This window comes from Manacus candei, unplaced genomic scaffold (genome assembly GCF_025592945.1).
Source record: "Manacus candei isolate 608988 ecotype Guabito, Panama unplaced genomic scaffold, ASM2559294v1 h1tg000003l, whole genome shotgun sequence".
Classification (NCBI taxonomy): domain Eukaryota; kingdom Metazoa; phylum Chordata; class Aves; order Passeriformes; family Pipridae; genus Manacus; species Manacus candei.
In genome coordinates this window covers 12,576,204-12,591,288 of record NW_026138051.1, presented here as the reverse complement: position 1 = coordinate 12,591,288, position 15,085 = coordinate 12,576,204, and the positions used below count along the sequence as shown (strand labels likewise).

At 62.2% G+C, this 15,085-nt stretch overlaps 2 protein-coding genes across 3 annotated transcripts; one reads left to right on the top strand and one right to left on the bottom strand.

The window, feature by feature from the left end:
• Positions 1 to 1,271: 1,271 nt before the first annotated feature.
• On the top strand, positions 1,272 to 6,661 carry SRPX2 (sushi repeat containing protein X-linked 2). The gene is made up of 10 exons (XM_051783603.1): positions 1,272 to 1,761; positions 3,529 to 3,612; positions 3,699 to 3,890; positions 4,017 to 4,193; positions 4,552 to 4,678; positions 4,763 to 4,884; positions 5,001 to 5,180; positions 5,309 to 5,442; positions 5,517 to 5,638; positions 5,951 to 6,661. The coding sequence occupies exons 1-10, from the start codon at positions 1,692 to 1,694 to the stop codon at positions 6,129 to 6,131; spliced, it is 1,389 nt and encodes a 462-aa protein (XP_051639563.1). The 5' UTR covers positions 1,272 to 1,691; the 3' UTR covers positions 6,132 to 6,661.
• A 453-nt stretch (positions 6,662 to 7,114) lies between these two features.
• SYTL4 (synaptotagmin like 4) lies at positions 7,115 to 14,977 on the bottom strand. Of its 2 annotated transcripts, none has more exons than XM_051783380.1 (17): positions 14,609 to 14,977; positions 13,682 to 13,814; positions 13,334 to 13,549; positions 12,694 to 12,803; positions 12,420 to 12,534; positions 12,150 to 12,257; positions 11,754 to 11,868; positions 11,556 to 11,646; positions 11,262 to 11,365; positions 11,080 to 11,166; positions 10,570 to 10,748; positions 10,276 to 10,378; positions 9,239 to 9,400; positions 8,712 to 8,817; positions 8,244 to 8,343; positions 7,518 to 7,726; positions 7,115 to 7,397 (listed from the first exon to the last, which is right to left on the bottom strand). In XM_051783380.1, exons 2-17 carry the CDS (start codon positions 13,789 to 13,791, stop codon positions 7,255 to 7,257), a joined length of 2,058 nt encoding a protein of 685 aa, XP_051639340.1. In that variant the 5' UTR covers positions 13,792 to 13,814; positions 14,609 to 14,977; the 3' UTR covers positions 7,115 to 7,254. The 2 variants fall into 2 exon arrangements, with proteins under 2 accessions (XP_051639340.1, XP_051639330.1); XM_051783370.1 differs by having other exon boundaries at positions 13,682 to 13,833; positions 14,609 to 14,643.
• Between the last annotated feature and the right edge of the window lie 108 nt (positions 14,978 to 15,085).

Below are 15,085 nucleotides of genomic sequence, written 5' to 3'. Positions count from 1 at the left end.
GGTCCCGCCCCACCCTCCGGAGGGGCCCGAGCGCTCACGGAAAGGGCCGAGCGCGTAGGAAGAGCGGAGCTCCTGCCCCTCGGGATACCGGTGTCACATCCCGAGCGGTGTCACCCTCTGTCCGGTGCCGCCCTCTGGCTGCCCCATGTCACTCCCTGCCCGTTTCCTGCCGTTCCCTGCCCGGTGCCGCCCGCTGTCTGGCCCGTGTCACCCCTGTCCAGTGCCAACCCCTGTCCAGTGTCACCCCCTGCCTGTTTCCTGCCATCCCCTGCCCGGTGCCCGTCCCGTATTACCCCTCCGGTGCAACGCCCTGTCCTGTGTCACCCCCTTCTTGGTGCCCCCCGCTGTCCGGTGTCACCCCCTGCCTGTCCAGTGTCACCCCCTGCCTGTTCCCTGCCACGCTCTGTCCGGTGCCACTGCCTGCACCATGCCGCCGCCTGCCCGCCTCGTACCACTCCCTGCCACCTCCCACCTGCCCCGTGCCACCCTGTGCCACCCCCTGCCCGATCCATGCCACCATTTCTTGCCTCCCCGGTGCCACCTCCTGCCTGCGCCGTGACACCCTCCGCCTCCCCCGAGCCACCTTCTGCCCGATGCCAACCAGTTCCTGCTTTCCTGTCCCAGCGGATGCCGATGCAGCCCCAGCCGCAGAGGGGGGTCCCTCCTGTCCAGATGTCCAACAGGAGAGCCACCTCGTGGCCCAGCACATGGCAGTACCACCGTGCCAACAAGCGACGGGCTTCCTGCCCTTCGTGGAGTGAGCACCCCCATCCCCTCCCAGAGATGTCGCCGGGCTGCAGAGGGCCGTGGGCTCCCCACAATCGGCAGCAGCAGCCCCTCCCGGCAGCCCTCTCCTGCTCAGGACAGTGTTATTAATCAGTGCGCTCACTGGCCTGGCCGCTACATAATTAGCCCATTGAGGCAGCACGTCCTCCCCCCCTCACCACCCCACGCCAATGTTCCTACCTGTCTGTGCCAGGCTCACCCCTCGTTTTTCCTTGCCCATGCAGTCCCGTGTTCCAGAGCCCAAATCCCAGGTGGCTCCAGCTCCCGCCTGACCCCGACCCCGTGGGATGTGGGGCAGTGGGTCCTAACGAAGGCATTTCGTTACCTCTGCCTCGCAGGGGCTGAACTTCATCTGGAAAACAGACCCCAGCTGGAAGCGCTTGCCTCATGAGCAGTTTCAGAGCCCGCCGTCTGCAGCGGAGTCTCTCCCTCCCTACTGGAAAGAGGTGGGAAAAGGGTCTTGGCTCCTTCGGTTTTGTGCTTGTCCCCCCCATTCCCGGAGCCCGGCAGGGCTGACAGAGGCTTGGCTTGGCTCTCTCCTGTGTTTAAACAGGCTCCTGGCTCTTCTGCTTGCAAAGAAAAACCTCTTACAACTTTTTAAAGCCTCGGAGGAGCAGGAGGAGCATTGGAAAACAGGCAATCCTAGGACTTGTAATTTTTTACAATCTCATCATTTTGGGCCTGACTCACGGCTTTTGAATGTTTGAGACGGGCAGCCAAGGGGGAAAGTAAGTTTGCTCAGCACCAGCAGCACAGCCAGGCAGGAGAGACAGGCGTCTGTGCGGTGCCCAGGCGACGCAGGGGGCCGTCGTCCTGCTTCCAGCCCCTCTCCATCCTCGTCAGGGCTCGCGGCTGCCCCTGGACCCAGCACGGCAGGTGGGCTGCCCGGCCCCCGGACCCCCAGCATGGCGCAGGAGACGGCCCCCGTCCTCCTGGTTGTCCTCGCCAGGCTGGTGTCATCCACGTGGCACGAAGGTGAGTGCGGGCACAGCGGGGCTCCCGGGAATGGCAGGCTGCAGGGTCCCTCTCCCGCCGGGGGCTCGTGCTGGGGAGGGAGGGAGGGAGCGTGTTCCAGCGATGCTGGGAGAGCATCAGTGCCTGGGGGTACTGGGTGCTTGCAGGGGTGCGCTGAGGAGTGCAGAGAGGAACTGAGTAGGTGCTGGGAGGCATCCAGAGAGGAGCAGAAAACCAGCCTCTCCATCACAGCCCTGCCTGCAGGAGCGCAGCTTCTCCCTGACTCTCTGCTCCCACGGGAGCCATCGGCCAGCAGATGTTTGCCTGGATGGAGCACTCAATCCCAACCACCCCACGGCTGGGCAGCTGGATCAAGGATTGCAAGCCTTGTTTGGGGGGTTTCCCCCTTCCGTGCTTCCATCCCCTCCCCTGGCCGTGCTGCCAGCATACCCGGCTGGGGATGCTCCTGCCTGGTGCAGCCGGGGCTGTGAGCTGACCCCGGGTAAGAAGGAAAAGGCAGCACCTCCATAAAAAGGGAATATCCCATTAAATGGCACGTTTGCCTGTGGGGACACAGTGCACGCCGTCCCCAGGGCCCCAGGGGGGAGCTTGGCATATGCCCCTGGGAAACAGCCCTTCTCACCAGGTCATCAACACATCCCCACGGCCAGTCCCGCGGGTACCATCACTGGGCTCGCCCCCTGCTCCTCTGCTCTCTAAGGCACCACGGCAATGTGGAAAGGGCATCAGGACAAAAGGCTTGTGAACAATGAGTGGGCGACTTGTGGGAAGCAGTAAGGAGTCACTCTGTAGTAAAGTTCGCGTCTGAAAGATTTGTAATGGAGTTTCCTCCCCGTGATGGCTGGGCTGCTGCTTGGATTGGTCCCGGCGGATATCCCCTTCCCAAAACACAGGACAGGGAGAAGAGGAGATGATTGGGTGCAGCCACAGTAGGGCTGCCGCTTCTCCTGGGGTCCTTTCCCAGGCTGAGCATCCCCACCATGCCAGAGGGGGAGCGCGGTGGGGTGGGCTGGCGGCGAGGAGGGGGCAGCGCTGGCGGGGGCCAGAGGAAACGCGGCGGAAACGTGAGCTCAGTGCTCGGGAATGCCGCGGCCGGCCGAGGCGCCGAGGGGCCGCGGGTAAGGAAGCCAGACCTCTCCCCCTGCACGACTCTCTCATCACTGGCGTGTCCCTTGCCCATGAAGACACAGTGTGGGCTAGAGGGTGGCCCACAAGGATGGCGCAAGGCTGTCTTCACCCCATCCGGGGGGCCCCTCTGCACAGCATGGATGGCGTGAGGCCAGCAGCTCCAGCCAAGCCTCTCCAGTAGCTTCATCCTTCCTTGAAGCACAGGCAAGGGGTTGCATCCCCTCCAGCCCCCTGAAGGGGGCTGGGCAGCGTGCTTCTCATCCCTTGCTTTGGCCAGGGGATGGGCAGGAGAGAGCAGCCTTCTTCCTTCCCTTGGCATGCCCCGTGGCAGGAACGGGGCCATGGGAGTGTGTGGAAGGACTTCCCAGCAGCACGAAGCTGGGGGTTGGTGCCAGCCCACTCTGTGCCAGCACCCGTTTCCTGCCATAACCACAGTTGCTTCTGCCACTGTTTAGTCTGTGGCTGGTGCCAGCACAAACCATGTCACTGGGGACTGTGCTCGCAGTGTGCCTGGCTTAACCCTTGACAGCAGCCCCAAGGATATAGGACAGGGTCTGCCTGGAGATGGAATTGCTTGTTGGGGATGTTTTGCAGCCATGAACCACCCCACAGCCCCCTTGTCTCTTTCCTTCTCCCCAGGGTCTGGCTACTACACAGAGAGTCACACCAATGAGGTCTATGCAGAAGAAACGCCCCCTGAGCCTGCCCTGGATTACCGTCGAGGTAATGGCACCCAACCCGTCCTTTGGGTCCTCATGGGGAAACTGAGACACAGTGGGGGCCTCCCTCACCTTCCTCCTCTCCCACAGTGCCCCAGTGGTGTGCCACACTCAACATCCACCGCGGAGATGCCACCTGCTACTCGCCCCGGGGCAGCTCCTACCGCAGCAGCCTGGGGACACGCTGCGAGCTGAGCTGCACCCGCGGGTACCGGCTGGTGGGTTCCAGCATGGTCCAGTGCCTGCCCAACCGCCACTGGTCTGGGATGGCGTACTGCCGACGTGAGTGTGCCCAGCTCTTGCCTTGCCAGCATCTCCACAGGCCCCCTCAGAGGCCAGTCCTGGGTGCTCTGCCCACTCACATGGCTGGCTGCCACTTTCCTCCCCTCTTTGCTCTCTCCATCCCAGAAATCCGGTGCCACGTGCTGCCAGCAGTGCTGCGGGGCTCCTATGTGTGCTCAGCGGGAGTGCAGATGGATTCCCGCTGTGACTACACCTGCCTGCCTGGCTACCAGCTGGAGGGCGACCGGAGCCGCATCTGCATGGAGGACGGGCGCTGGAGTGGGACCGAGCCAATCTGTGTAGGTAAATTTTCAACCCACGATTCTGAGGCACACAGGGGCCTGTCACCTTCCATCCCTGGGGTGTCTGCAGGTGTCACCCCACATCCAAAATGGGTATTGCCAGGTGCCAGCTCTTGCACCTCCCCATCATGGGACCCCTGGTCCCTCTGCTCCCCATGGTGCCATTAGCCCTGAAGTGCAGGCACCAGCCCAGGATTGGGGCACCCAGTGCTGGCTTTACAGCAGTTCCCAATGGCTCCAGAGTGCCTGGCTATGTGCAGCATCCCTGTGGTGCTTCAGTGCTGGGGTTGGTGCCTGGCTCTTGTAGCCCAGCCCCAGCATCCACAGGTTCCCCAACACCCTCTCCTCCCTGTGGGCAGACCTGGAGCCTCCCAAGATCTGCTGTCCGGACTCCCGGGAGCGGATAGCCGAGCCAGGCAAGCTGACTGCAACTGTCTACTGGGACCCTCCTCGCGTCAAGGACTCTGCTGACGGCGTCATCAAGAGGTGAGGGTGGAGGTGCCGCAGGCACTGCCAGCAAGGGCTGGAGGCCATGGGGCCCTGATGGAGAAACCCGTCTGCTGGGTTCAGGGTGATGCTGCGGGGCCCAGAGCCAGGCTCTGAATTCCCTGAAGGAGAGCATGTGATCCGCTACACCGCCCACGACCAGGCGTACAACCGAGCCAGCTGCAAGTTCAGTGTCCGTGTCCAAGGCAAGTGGGCTCCCCTGGGGCTCCCAGCTGTCTCTCCCATGGCTTCAGGCTCCACACCCCGTGGCTAGGGCTGTGCTCCATTACCCCCAGCTCTCATCCAGCTCCCCCCTTCTCAGTGAGGCGCTGCCCTGTCCTGAAGCCTCCGCAGAACGGGTACATCTCCTGCACCTCCGACGGTAACAACTACGGTGCCACCTGCGAGTACCTGTGTGATGGGGGCTACGAGCGCCAGGGCACCTCTCTACGGGTCTGCCAGTCCACCCAGCAGTGGACGGGCTCCCAGCCCCTCTGCACACGTAAGTGGTGTGGAAAAGGCAGGACCTGCCCATGGCAATGCCTGGCAGTTTGAGGGGATGCTGCCCAGCAAGGTGAAGGGGTGATGGGGGGCGCAATGGCACCTCCCCACACCCTTGTCTTGCCCCAGCCATGCAGATCAACACAGCTGTGAACTCAGCTGCCAGCCTGCTGGATCAGTTCAACGAGAAACGCCGCCTCCTCGTCATCTCGGCCCCCGACCCCTCTAACCGCTACTACAAGATGCAGATCTCCATGCTGCAGGTGAGGAGAACCTCCTGCTGCTCCCCTCCCTACCTCTGCCTCCATCACACCCTCACTGCCTCCTTCCTCCACAGCAAGCCGCCTGTGGGCTGGACCTGCGCCACGTCACCATCATTGAGCTGGTGGGGCAGCCCCCACACGAGGTGGGACGCATCCGGGAGCACCAGCTGTCCCTTGGCATCATCCAGGAGCTCAGGTAGGGCAGATGGGAGGCCGTCCTGCAGAGCCAGGTGCCTGTGCGAGGGCACCGGGAATGGGGACACCTCTGGGGACGGCAGAGCGTGAGGTTGCAGTTGGATTCGTGGATAGTCCCTTCCTCCTGCACCAGAGGGTCTTGTGAAATAGAAGGACCCCCCAGCAAGTCTGAATGCAGCATCACCAGAGCCCCACAGTGCTCACAGCCCTAAGGAAGAAGTGGGAGCCCCCACTTCAGGAGGACCTGAAGTGGGCAGGCTCAGCCCTCAGTGCAACCCCCAGCCCTGACCGGTGACCCCTCCTGCGCCCCCAGGCAGTTCCTGCACCTCACCCGCTCCCACTTCAACGCGGTGCTGTTGGACAAGGCAGGCACTGACCGCGAGCGCTACATCGCCCCCGTGAGCCCCGACGAGCTCTTCGTCTTCATCGACACGTACCTGCTGGGCGAGCGGGAGGCGGCTCGGCGGGCACAGAATGGGGACCCCTGCGAGTGAGCGAGCGCCGGGGACACCCTCCCTCCACTGCCCTCAGAGGATGGACACCTTCCTTTCTGCTTTTCTAGTCGCCCTCCATAGAGGAGAAACAGGGTGCCAAGGACCCCCGGAGAAGGGGAGCCCGTCTCTGGCTGTTCTGGCACAGAGAGGTGAACAGGGATGAGGACAGCGGCCGTGTGCCAGCAGTGTCCCCACTGCCCAGCAGACAGGAGCTCTCTCTGGCTGAGGGGTTGGATGGCTCAGCTTGGCCAGGACCGTGGCGGGAGACACCGGATTGCCCTGCTCACATCCCAGGGCAGGGGGGAGACATGGAGCCAGAGCAGAGGAGAGCAGGTGGGGCAGCAGTGCAACAGCCTCTAACACAGCAGCTTCAGCTTCCCCATGGCCACCCTCACCCTGTGCACAACCCTCCCATCCAGAAAGCCCTTATTAAAAGCAAATGGCCCCACATTCAGCAGAGCCTGTAGCAGCCAGCCAGGAATGCAGCCCACCCTGAGGGCTCACCCTCCCCACTGCCACTTGCTTCCCCCTCCCACCACCCACAGGGCACCCTTCCTGGGAACTGCTTTGGCAGTAGAATATTAACTTGAAATAAATAAATTTGTATAAAAAGTCTGTGCAGGCAGATGTGTTGCTGAGAGACCCAGAAAACAAATGTTTCCTGGGGACCATGACCCCTGGCCCCCCCAAGCTGACCCCACATGGTTCCATCCTGGTCCCTGCAGCCAGGGCTGGGGCTGGGCTGTGCGCAGCTAGGAGGATGGAGAGGACAGGGAGGGGGTAGACTGTGAAACAGAAAGGGTGGGAGGAAGAAGAATGGAAAGAAATACAAAACCAATGACATTTCAAAGCATTTTGCCTCAAGGGGAAAAAGGGAGGGTCCACCAGGACTTCAGTTCAGCCTGAAATGTGGTGCAAGGCTTATGACAAAAGGAAAACCCTTTAAATGAAGCTAGGCCAAGAAGACTTTCTGCCCAAGCCTGTTTAGAGAAGGTCATGTTTATTAAAGAAGAAAAAATAATAACACAACCCACGTTTGGCAGCCCTGCCAAGCCCTGCAGTAAGAGTGGCTCCAGAGCAGTGGCGCCAGCCCTCAGCCGAGTCCAGGTGCTGGTGCCACAGCCTATGGCCTCAGCTTGGCCATGGTGGAGCGGAGCTGGAGTGTCCCCTCTGCCCAGGAGCCCGGATACTGGCACATCTTCTGCCACAGGTTCAGCTCCTCGCCCATGGAGTCCATCCAGTCCACAACCTGCCCGTTGCTCATGCCTGGGAGAAAGGACGGAAGTGGGCAGAAGTCACTGCCAGAGCAGGCTCCTGCTCACAGTGCAGCAGCCCCAAGAAAGGCTGCTTGTCCCCAGGGTCTGATGGGACCACAGGGCTCCTCACCATTGCCCACCCCCAGACGGACACCCCCGAGGAAGTCGTTGCTGGACAGTGGCTCCCGGTCCCAGACTGTCAGCTCCAGGCAGATGTGCTGCAGGTCCTCGGGGTTGATACCATTGTAGACAAAGGTGTGGTTGTAATGAGGGTTCAGGGTCTTCTTCACCACAGGCGTCTTCCTCTTGGAGGCTTTGTTTTTGTGCGGCAGGAGGTAGCTGGGGGAAGCAATCCCTTGGGTTAGCAGCACATGGGCCTTCTGCTCCAAGGGCTGGGGCACCTCAGCACCCCAGGACCTGGCCTGGAGCCGCTCTTTCCACCTTCCCTGACATGGCTCAGGAAGGACTACGACACTCTGCAAGGGGTGGTCTCTTCCCTGCCTCCTGAAAAGGCACTCAGCAGATTGCAAGTGGTCTGGGGAGGGCAAGGACTGGAGCCTCCTCACCCCTGGTCATGCTGCCCCATAGCATGGTGACCTTTGGGAAGGGCAACTGGAGCCCTGCCCTGCACAGAGCCTTCCACCACAACCTCTCAATCAGCCAAAATCCAGGAGAGCACCTGCTACCAGGAGCATCTTGTCTCTAGTCAGACAGTGACTCTCAAGGTACCAACACAGGCAGTGCAGGGCAGCTAACGGAGAGACCCTGCCCTCCTCCAGGTCCCCACGGCAGCACTGGAAATATAGCCAGGGAAGACAGTGCCTTCATTGCCCCCCTACTCAGGACTCTCACTCACCCTTTGACAAAGCTGTCTGAGGTCCCGCCGGATTTGGCAGCTGTGAGGTTCTTGGCTTCTTTGATCCAGACCTGGAGCTCACCACCTTCCCCCGTTTTGCCTAGGAAAAACCCAACACATCAATTAATCAACTTCAATTTCCACCACCACAAACTTCGAGAAAGGTCCTGCTGAACACCCTTCATCCCAGGGGCATGTACAGAGCCCAGGATGCCATTTTCTTCTCCCATACTGGCCCTGCCTGCTGAGGCGAAGGTGGACAATTGCTTCATGCAGGTCCAGCCTGGTCCAGCCCCAAGGAAGCACTGGGATGGCTCAGCCAGCCTGAGGACAGCCAGGTCTGCTCTGACCCAGAGCAGCCTTTGCAGGTGTTGGAGAAGGCTGCAGTAACACTACCCAGAGCCAGATCACGTGGCCACGAGCAGATCCTGCAAGGCTGCACAGACATCCTGGAGCTCCAGCACTCACCTTTCCTGCCATTCCCAGCCCCGGGGTGCTTGACAGATGGGATGTACTTCATGGAGACAACCAACTCTCCCTTGTACTGGTGGAGACCAGCAGCATCTGCCCCAGTCTGCAAAGGACATGAGACTTACCAAACACTGCAGAGAGGCCATGGCAGACACAGTGGCAGCCTGGCCTGTGTGCAGCACCTCCCCAGGCTGGGACAAAGGGCTTGGCTTCTCCTAGATGTGGCTGAGCTGGCACAAGTGCCTGCAAACCCTGCCCAGCATCACCAGATCACCCCAGCTCCTTCGGGATCTTATTTTGGCTCAATCACCTGAGGAACAGGTGGGAAGCTAGGCTCGAGGTAGAAGATCTGCCCTTTTTTATGATAGCACTGCTGTCTGCTTCTGGGCTGTTCACTTCTCCAAAGATTTGATTTGGCACGAGCCTTTTGGCAGCTCCCAGCTGTCTCCACACCCCTCTGCCCACAGAGGGCTATACCCCTCACCAGGGCCAGGCAAGGGAAGCTGCGGCCAGCAGGGGCACACCTTGCCATGCAGGGGCAGGAACTCCTCCAGGTGGCTGTCAAAGTTCCAGGCATCCAGTGGGACTTCCACCTCCCCCAGGAACGTGTTGCGGCCAAAGCGATCGTGGTGCCAGACCGAGAACTGCAGTGTCCTTGTGAGCAGGAGGGACTTGCTAATCTCGTACTAGGGAGAGAGACAGGAAAACCCCTGGTGAGCAGGCAGCAGGAGGCAGGGACAGGCTTGGCAAACACCATCAGCCACAGCTCTCGATCAGGAGAGAAAATAAGTTTGAGGAGCAATGGATGCACACAGGAGTCTGTTCTTCTTTCCATGCCTGCTGAAACTGCAGAGTCCTGGGGCAGTGGTGCAGGAGCCCATGGTCTCCAGACAGATAGACCTCAGAGCCAGGTACCTGTCCACTCGTCCCAGAGCACACAGAGCTCTGCCAGCCCACAGGGCCTCAGGGGGTCACAGCACAAAACCTTAGTAAACCTGGCTGTGAGAGCCTAAAAACCAAACCACAGCTCCCACTTCCTCCTGTCTGAGAGTGCCTGGCCTCAGCAATGCACTGCCAGGCTCAGGGACAGAGTCAGCCAGTTACACCACCCCAAAGTGGCTGCAGCAGGGCTGGTGAAGGACAGTGCAAAGTTGTTCTGCCCTGGGGCCCAGAACTGCCTTACTTCTGCCTCTGCAGCTGTGCTGCTCTCCCACCAACGTAACCTGTTTCCAGGGGCCAGGAAGCCTTGGCCATGGAAGGAAATACCCAGGGTAAGCAGGATACCCCTGAGGAATGCCAGAGGAACCAGGGACATGCCCTGTGGCATGTTTACATCTGCAGCTGTGCCTCCACCCCACCACGGCACTGGGACTTGACACCACGGCCAGACCAGAGCAGCGACCCAGTCTGGGACTGGGTTTTTCCAGCTTTCAGGATGCAGTCTCTGGAACAAGTTCTCTGTAGATACCCTGCCTCAGGGTTAGGAGCCCAACCTGCCATTGGCTTGTTCCAGCAGCATCCCCAGGACTGACTACCTGCACCCCAATCCATCCCTGCTCACCTTCAGCAGCTCATTGTACAGGGGGTTGATGGTGTTGCGTTTGATTGTTGTCTTGCGTTTCCCCTGCCGGGATTTGTCAGGCAGGAGGTAGGTCTTCACGTACCTGCAGGGAGGAGCAAGCAGCAGTTCACTGAGGTCCCCCCACAATTAACCCCCTCTGAGCTCCTCAGGGCAACCCCAGACCCCCTGCCTTGCCAAGACCCCCCACTTACAGCTCCCATCTCTGGCGGACACCCCACAACCCAGGTGGGCACCACCAGTGGTGCCACCAGCCATCACCCCCCCGGCTCTCACGGGTTGGAGCGCTTCCTGCCCTCGTCCCCGTAGGCCAGCTGGCGACACTCCTTCACGTGGATGAACAAGGTCTGCGTCTTCTGCTCATAGCTCAGGGAGAAGGAGATGCCCCCAGTGACCGCCACGCTGCCGAAGTCGCCAGCCTCGCTGTAAATGCTGACCATGCTCCCCAGCGTGCTCTGGAAGACATGGCAGGGCTCAGCTGGCACACCATCACTTGATGGTCCCTCTTCATCCTCAGCAAGACTCCTTCACGTGCCTCCTCCATACAGCCCCTCTCACCCTCTGTGGCTGGGGATGGCCATTGAGTGCCTCCCACACGCATGGAGGCTCCCCAGAAGAGAGCTGGGTCTCTGCATTTCAATTCCCTTCAAGGGGAGGAAGCCCCCATGCCTCAGGCTCTTGCCTCTGCACCACCCCGCCTTTCTCCCACCTAACCCATTGGCACTGCCTTTGTCCATCATTCCTCCCTGCAGCAGGGCACAGCATGGCCACACCATGGGGACTCACTGAGGAGGTGCCACTGCGCATGCTGCCCCGGGCCACCCGCTGACGATGGATCTCCACCAGGTTATCGATGTCCTCCTCCTCCTCCTCCTGCAAGGAGGGAGACAAGTCAACTGTGTGGGGAGCAGCAGGGTACAGCCGGCTAGATACCCAGCTCCTCCACCACGGCATTCCAAGGGTCTCACCAGCTCCATGTTGAGGCCAGGGACCGACTTGCTCCTGTCCCCCAAAGATCCACCATCCCCCATGAAGTCCTCGGGGCGCAGGTCAATCACCGACTTGGTGTAGTCTGCACGAGAGGTGGTGAGCAGGAGGCAGCAGCACGGAGCAGGACTAGCAGAGCCCTGCTGCTCTCTCAGACAAGGGTCTGCCCCAGCCTCTCCCATCCGCACCAAAAGCTCACCTCAGCCCAGGGAGAAGCAGCTGCCCACTCCTGGCTGTGTTGGCACCCAAACCCCCTGCACCCCTGCAGCTCTCACCTGCAGGCCTCACCACCCGCCGGGGGTTCTTCTTGAATATCGTTTCATGCTCGTCCACCAAGGCGCTGCTGCGGGTCCCTGCAGTGGCATCCTGGGGAGGAGAGGTCCTGTCAGAGCAGGGCAGGGCTGGGCACCCCACAGGACTCCCAGCCCCACGCCCCAGGACAGGGTTGGGCCTGCTGGGGCAGCGTCACACACCCGTCCGTCGGAGTAAGCGTTTTTGGAGCGGAGAGGGAGGGTCAGGCTGGAGGCAGCAGGTCCTGCTGGTGCAGCAACCTGTTTTCCAGGGATGGCTCTCTCCAGGGAGTTACTCCTGCAGAGGACACAGAAAGGTCTGTCCCAGGCCATGAGCCCAGCTAGGAGAGCAAGTACTGGCTGGAAAGTACCATCTCCACACAGGCTCCTTGGAGGCACATAAGCTCCCTATAACACACCAGCCTGGGAGCAGAGGACATGCCTGCCCAGGGACAAGTTTCAGCCTAGCAAAAAGAGCTAGCTCCCCCTCACTAGACCAAGAAAACACACTTCAGATGAAAGTCCTCATTCTTTTCCAGCCAGTCTTGCCAAGGACAACCCATCTGGGGAGCCCCTCACCTGCCCCCCCCATCACCAGGACTAGATCTGTAGCCATCCAGGCTCATGTTTTCCATGGACTCTGTGTCACTTTTGCCATCCCGAGGGTCTGAGGCATCTGGAAACAAACTGCAGACAAACAAAACCACAGGTATGTCCTGTTTGGCAAGAAAGTTGGTCTGAGAGAGCTTCTGTGCCACCAATAATCCAAGCAGGGCGGCGGCATTGCTCTCATCCCCGCAGCAGATGAGGGCTGGTGCCTGGAGCAGGTGGGACAGCAAGGATTCTTACCTGGATCCCTCCCGGGGTGCAGGGGGGCTCGGCTGCCGGGCTGCAGAGGAGCTTTTGGGCTCACCAAGCTGAGCTTTCTGGAGGAGGGTTTGTCCCACAGTCTCTCTTTTGCTGGCTGGAAGGAGAGAGCATCAGGAGGACCTCTGCTCCAAGCCCATTGCCTGAAGCAGGAGCTGCTCCCATCCAGCTCCACACTGTGCAAGGTGCACTGGGGAAAGGGGGAGCATCCCAGATGGCTGAGCTGTGGGAGGAGACGTTGCTGTGGCACCCCTACCTGCCGGCCTGTGCCGCAGGGACAGCCGCACCATGTCACTGCCCAGGTGGTTGGCGAAGCGGTTGACCCTCTGGTCGTAGAACCAGTCACCCGTTGTCTTCTTCAGCTCACTGCAGGGCAGGGAGGTGGTGGGGGGCAGGCAAGGGCAGTGGAGGGCTGATCCTTGCACCCCAAACCCACCCTTGGTGCTCTCACCACCCAAGGAGAACACAGACACAGTGGGCATGATCAGCAGGCGACTGGGCAGAGACAATTCACTGGGCATTTGACGGGCTCAGCTACATCCCCAGTAAACATGGGACCAAGACAGGTTTTCTAGGACAAGGGAGGCCAAGAAGGAGGAAACCTGGGATACTTGAAACACAGGCTGTGCAAGGGGAACTGGGGGATGCTGGAGTCAAGTAAAGGGGGGGGGGAGGAGCGAGGAGGGCATGGAGGAGACACAAGATTGGGGTGTGACTCAATTCTCCATCACCCAACCATGGAAACCCACTCCAGCAGCAACAGCAGAGCCAGCTGTCCTGCAGTGAAGAGGACCAGCTAGGCTAGGAAAGGTCAGACATGGGGCATCAAGCTGGGAAGAGGAAGGGAACAGGAAGCACACGCAGAAGGTCTCTGCCACTTGTCCCCAGGTACTCACGCCTCCTTGGTGCAGACTTTGCAGCGCCAGGAGCTGTTGGGGCTGTAAGAACGGCAGTCCCGACACACCAAGTGGTTGCAGCCCCGGCACGTGTTGGCCTTGGGGCTGACACGGCTCAGGCTCTGCTGGCAGCGGGCGCAGGTCCGCTCGCTGTACCGCTGGCTGCCCCGCTTGGCTCCCTTGCGCCGGATCTCCAGTAGTTCATTCTTCAGGCGCCTGCTCAGACCCGACACCGGGAGCTGTCAGAGCCGCCCCGGGGAACCCCCTTCACCAACACTCTCATTCCTCCACCCACTTCCAGAGCAAAGCAGGGAACCAGCTCCTGCCCAGCCCCAGCCACGTCCACACCTGATTCTCCTCTCCTCTGCTTTACGGAGCTCCTCGTCGCGCTGCAGGACCTGCAGGATCAATTCTCTCTCCACGTCCGACAGGAAGGACAGATCCACGGCTTCCGACATCGCTGCACCGGGGATCGCCGGCCCTGGCCAGATGTGTCCGTGCTAGGGACATGCCAGCCGCTGAGCCCGGCGGCTCCCGCCCCGCGAGGTGCTCCGTGCGCGCTCCCCGGGCTGGACCGGATCACGGCACCCGGGACAGCGGTCCGCCCGCCGCCTCCGCCGCCCTGCTCTGGGCTGGGCTCGGGCCGCCTGCCAGCCCCGCCGCCCCGGTGACCTCAGCCGGCTCCGTGGGACCGCGCTGACGCCCAGCACCCGCGGGCAGCCCCGGCAGGAAGGAGCCGCCCCGGGCTGCCGCTCCCACGAACGCAGCGGGGCCCGGAGCTGCCCGACCCCCGCGGAGCCGCCGGGAGCGGACACGCTCCAGGAGCCGCGACGGGGGCAGGATCCGGTCCGGAGGCGCCGGCACCGGGACCTGGGTGGCCGCGGCCGCTCCAGCCCCGAAGGAGCAGGGGCTCCTGCTCGGGGGGCTGTAGCTCAGCCCCCTGCCCACCCGGCACCGCCGAGACGGAGCTTCCCGTCCCCGCAGCCGCGCCCCGGCGAACAGGGGCCGGTGGGACGGACCCCGGGCTCCTCTCTCGTGGGGGGGGTCCGGGGGCGCCGGCACCGCGCTCGCAGCGCGGCCACTCGCACCGGGCAAGTACCAGCCCCGACCCGGGACACCGCGGCTCGACACCCCAACCACAGAGGGACACCCGGCACCCCCCGGCATCCCCCCAGCCGAGGGATCCCCGGTGCCCCCCGTCCGCGGAGGAACCCCTTGTACCCACCGACCCCCCGCCAGTGGAGGGACCCCCGGTCCCCACGACCCTCACGGTACCTGCGGCGGCTCCGGCCGGCGCCTCCCGGAGCGGGGAGGTGGGGCCGGGGGGGGCGCGGCGCCGGAGCCTTAAAGGAGCCGCGCCCGCCGCACCTGCGGCACGGACGGGGCGGCCCGTGCGGGAGGCGGTGCCCGCGCCCTCCAGCCCTTTCCCCGCTTGAGCTGCGGCCCCCCCTGCGCCGCGGGACGCTTTCCTCCCGCACGACTGGGCAGGGCCCGGTGCCCCACGGCCCTGGCTGGGAGCGCAGCTGCTCCCGAAGAGCACAGAGCCCACCGCCACCAGAACTGTTGGGCGCCCTCCCGGGGTCTCCAAGGAGGACTGAAACCCCAGCCGCGCGGCCGTGGTGTCCTCCCGCCGCAAGGCTCCAGCCTCTGCCCTTGTCCTTCGTAGCAGAGATACGGCCACGGCAGGGGCCTTGTCACAGCCCACGGCGGCACAGGCAACACGGGAACCGCGAGCACACGCCGCAGGACAAG

Bases quoted from the DNA above. Each gene is read 5' to 3' on its own strand.
- SRPX2 (XM_051783603.1), top strand. From the start codon at position 1,692: ATGGCGCAGGAGACGGCCCCCGTCCTCCTGGTTGTCCTCGCCAGGCTG. The intron at 3,613-3,698 runs GTAATGGCACCC...CCTCTCCCACAG, and splicing joins TGCCCTGGATTACCGTCGAG to TGCCCCAGTGGTGTGCCACA. The intron at 3,891-4,016 runs GTGAGTGTGCCC...TCTCCATCCCAG, and splicing joins TGGGATGGCGTACTGCCGAC to AAATCCGGTGCCACGTGCTG.
- SYTL4 (XM_051783380.1), bottom strand. From the start codon at position 13,791: ATGTCGGAAGCCGTGGATCTGTCCTTCCTGTCGGACGTGGAGAGAGAA. The intron at 13,550-13,681 runs GTGTGGACGTGG...GGGTCTGAGCAG, and splicing joins GCAGAGGAGAGGAGAATCAG to GCGCCTGAAGAATGAACTAC. The intron at 11,167-11,261 runs GTGAGACCCTTG...CCCTCCTTGCAG, and splicing joins CTGGCCTCAACATGGAGCTG to GAGGAGGAGGAGGAGGACAT.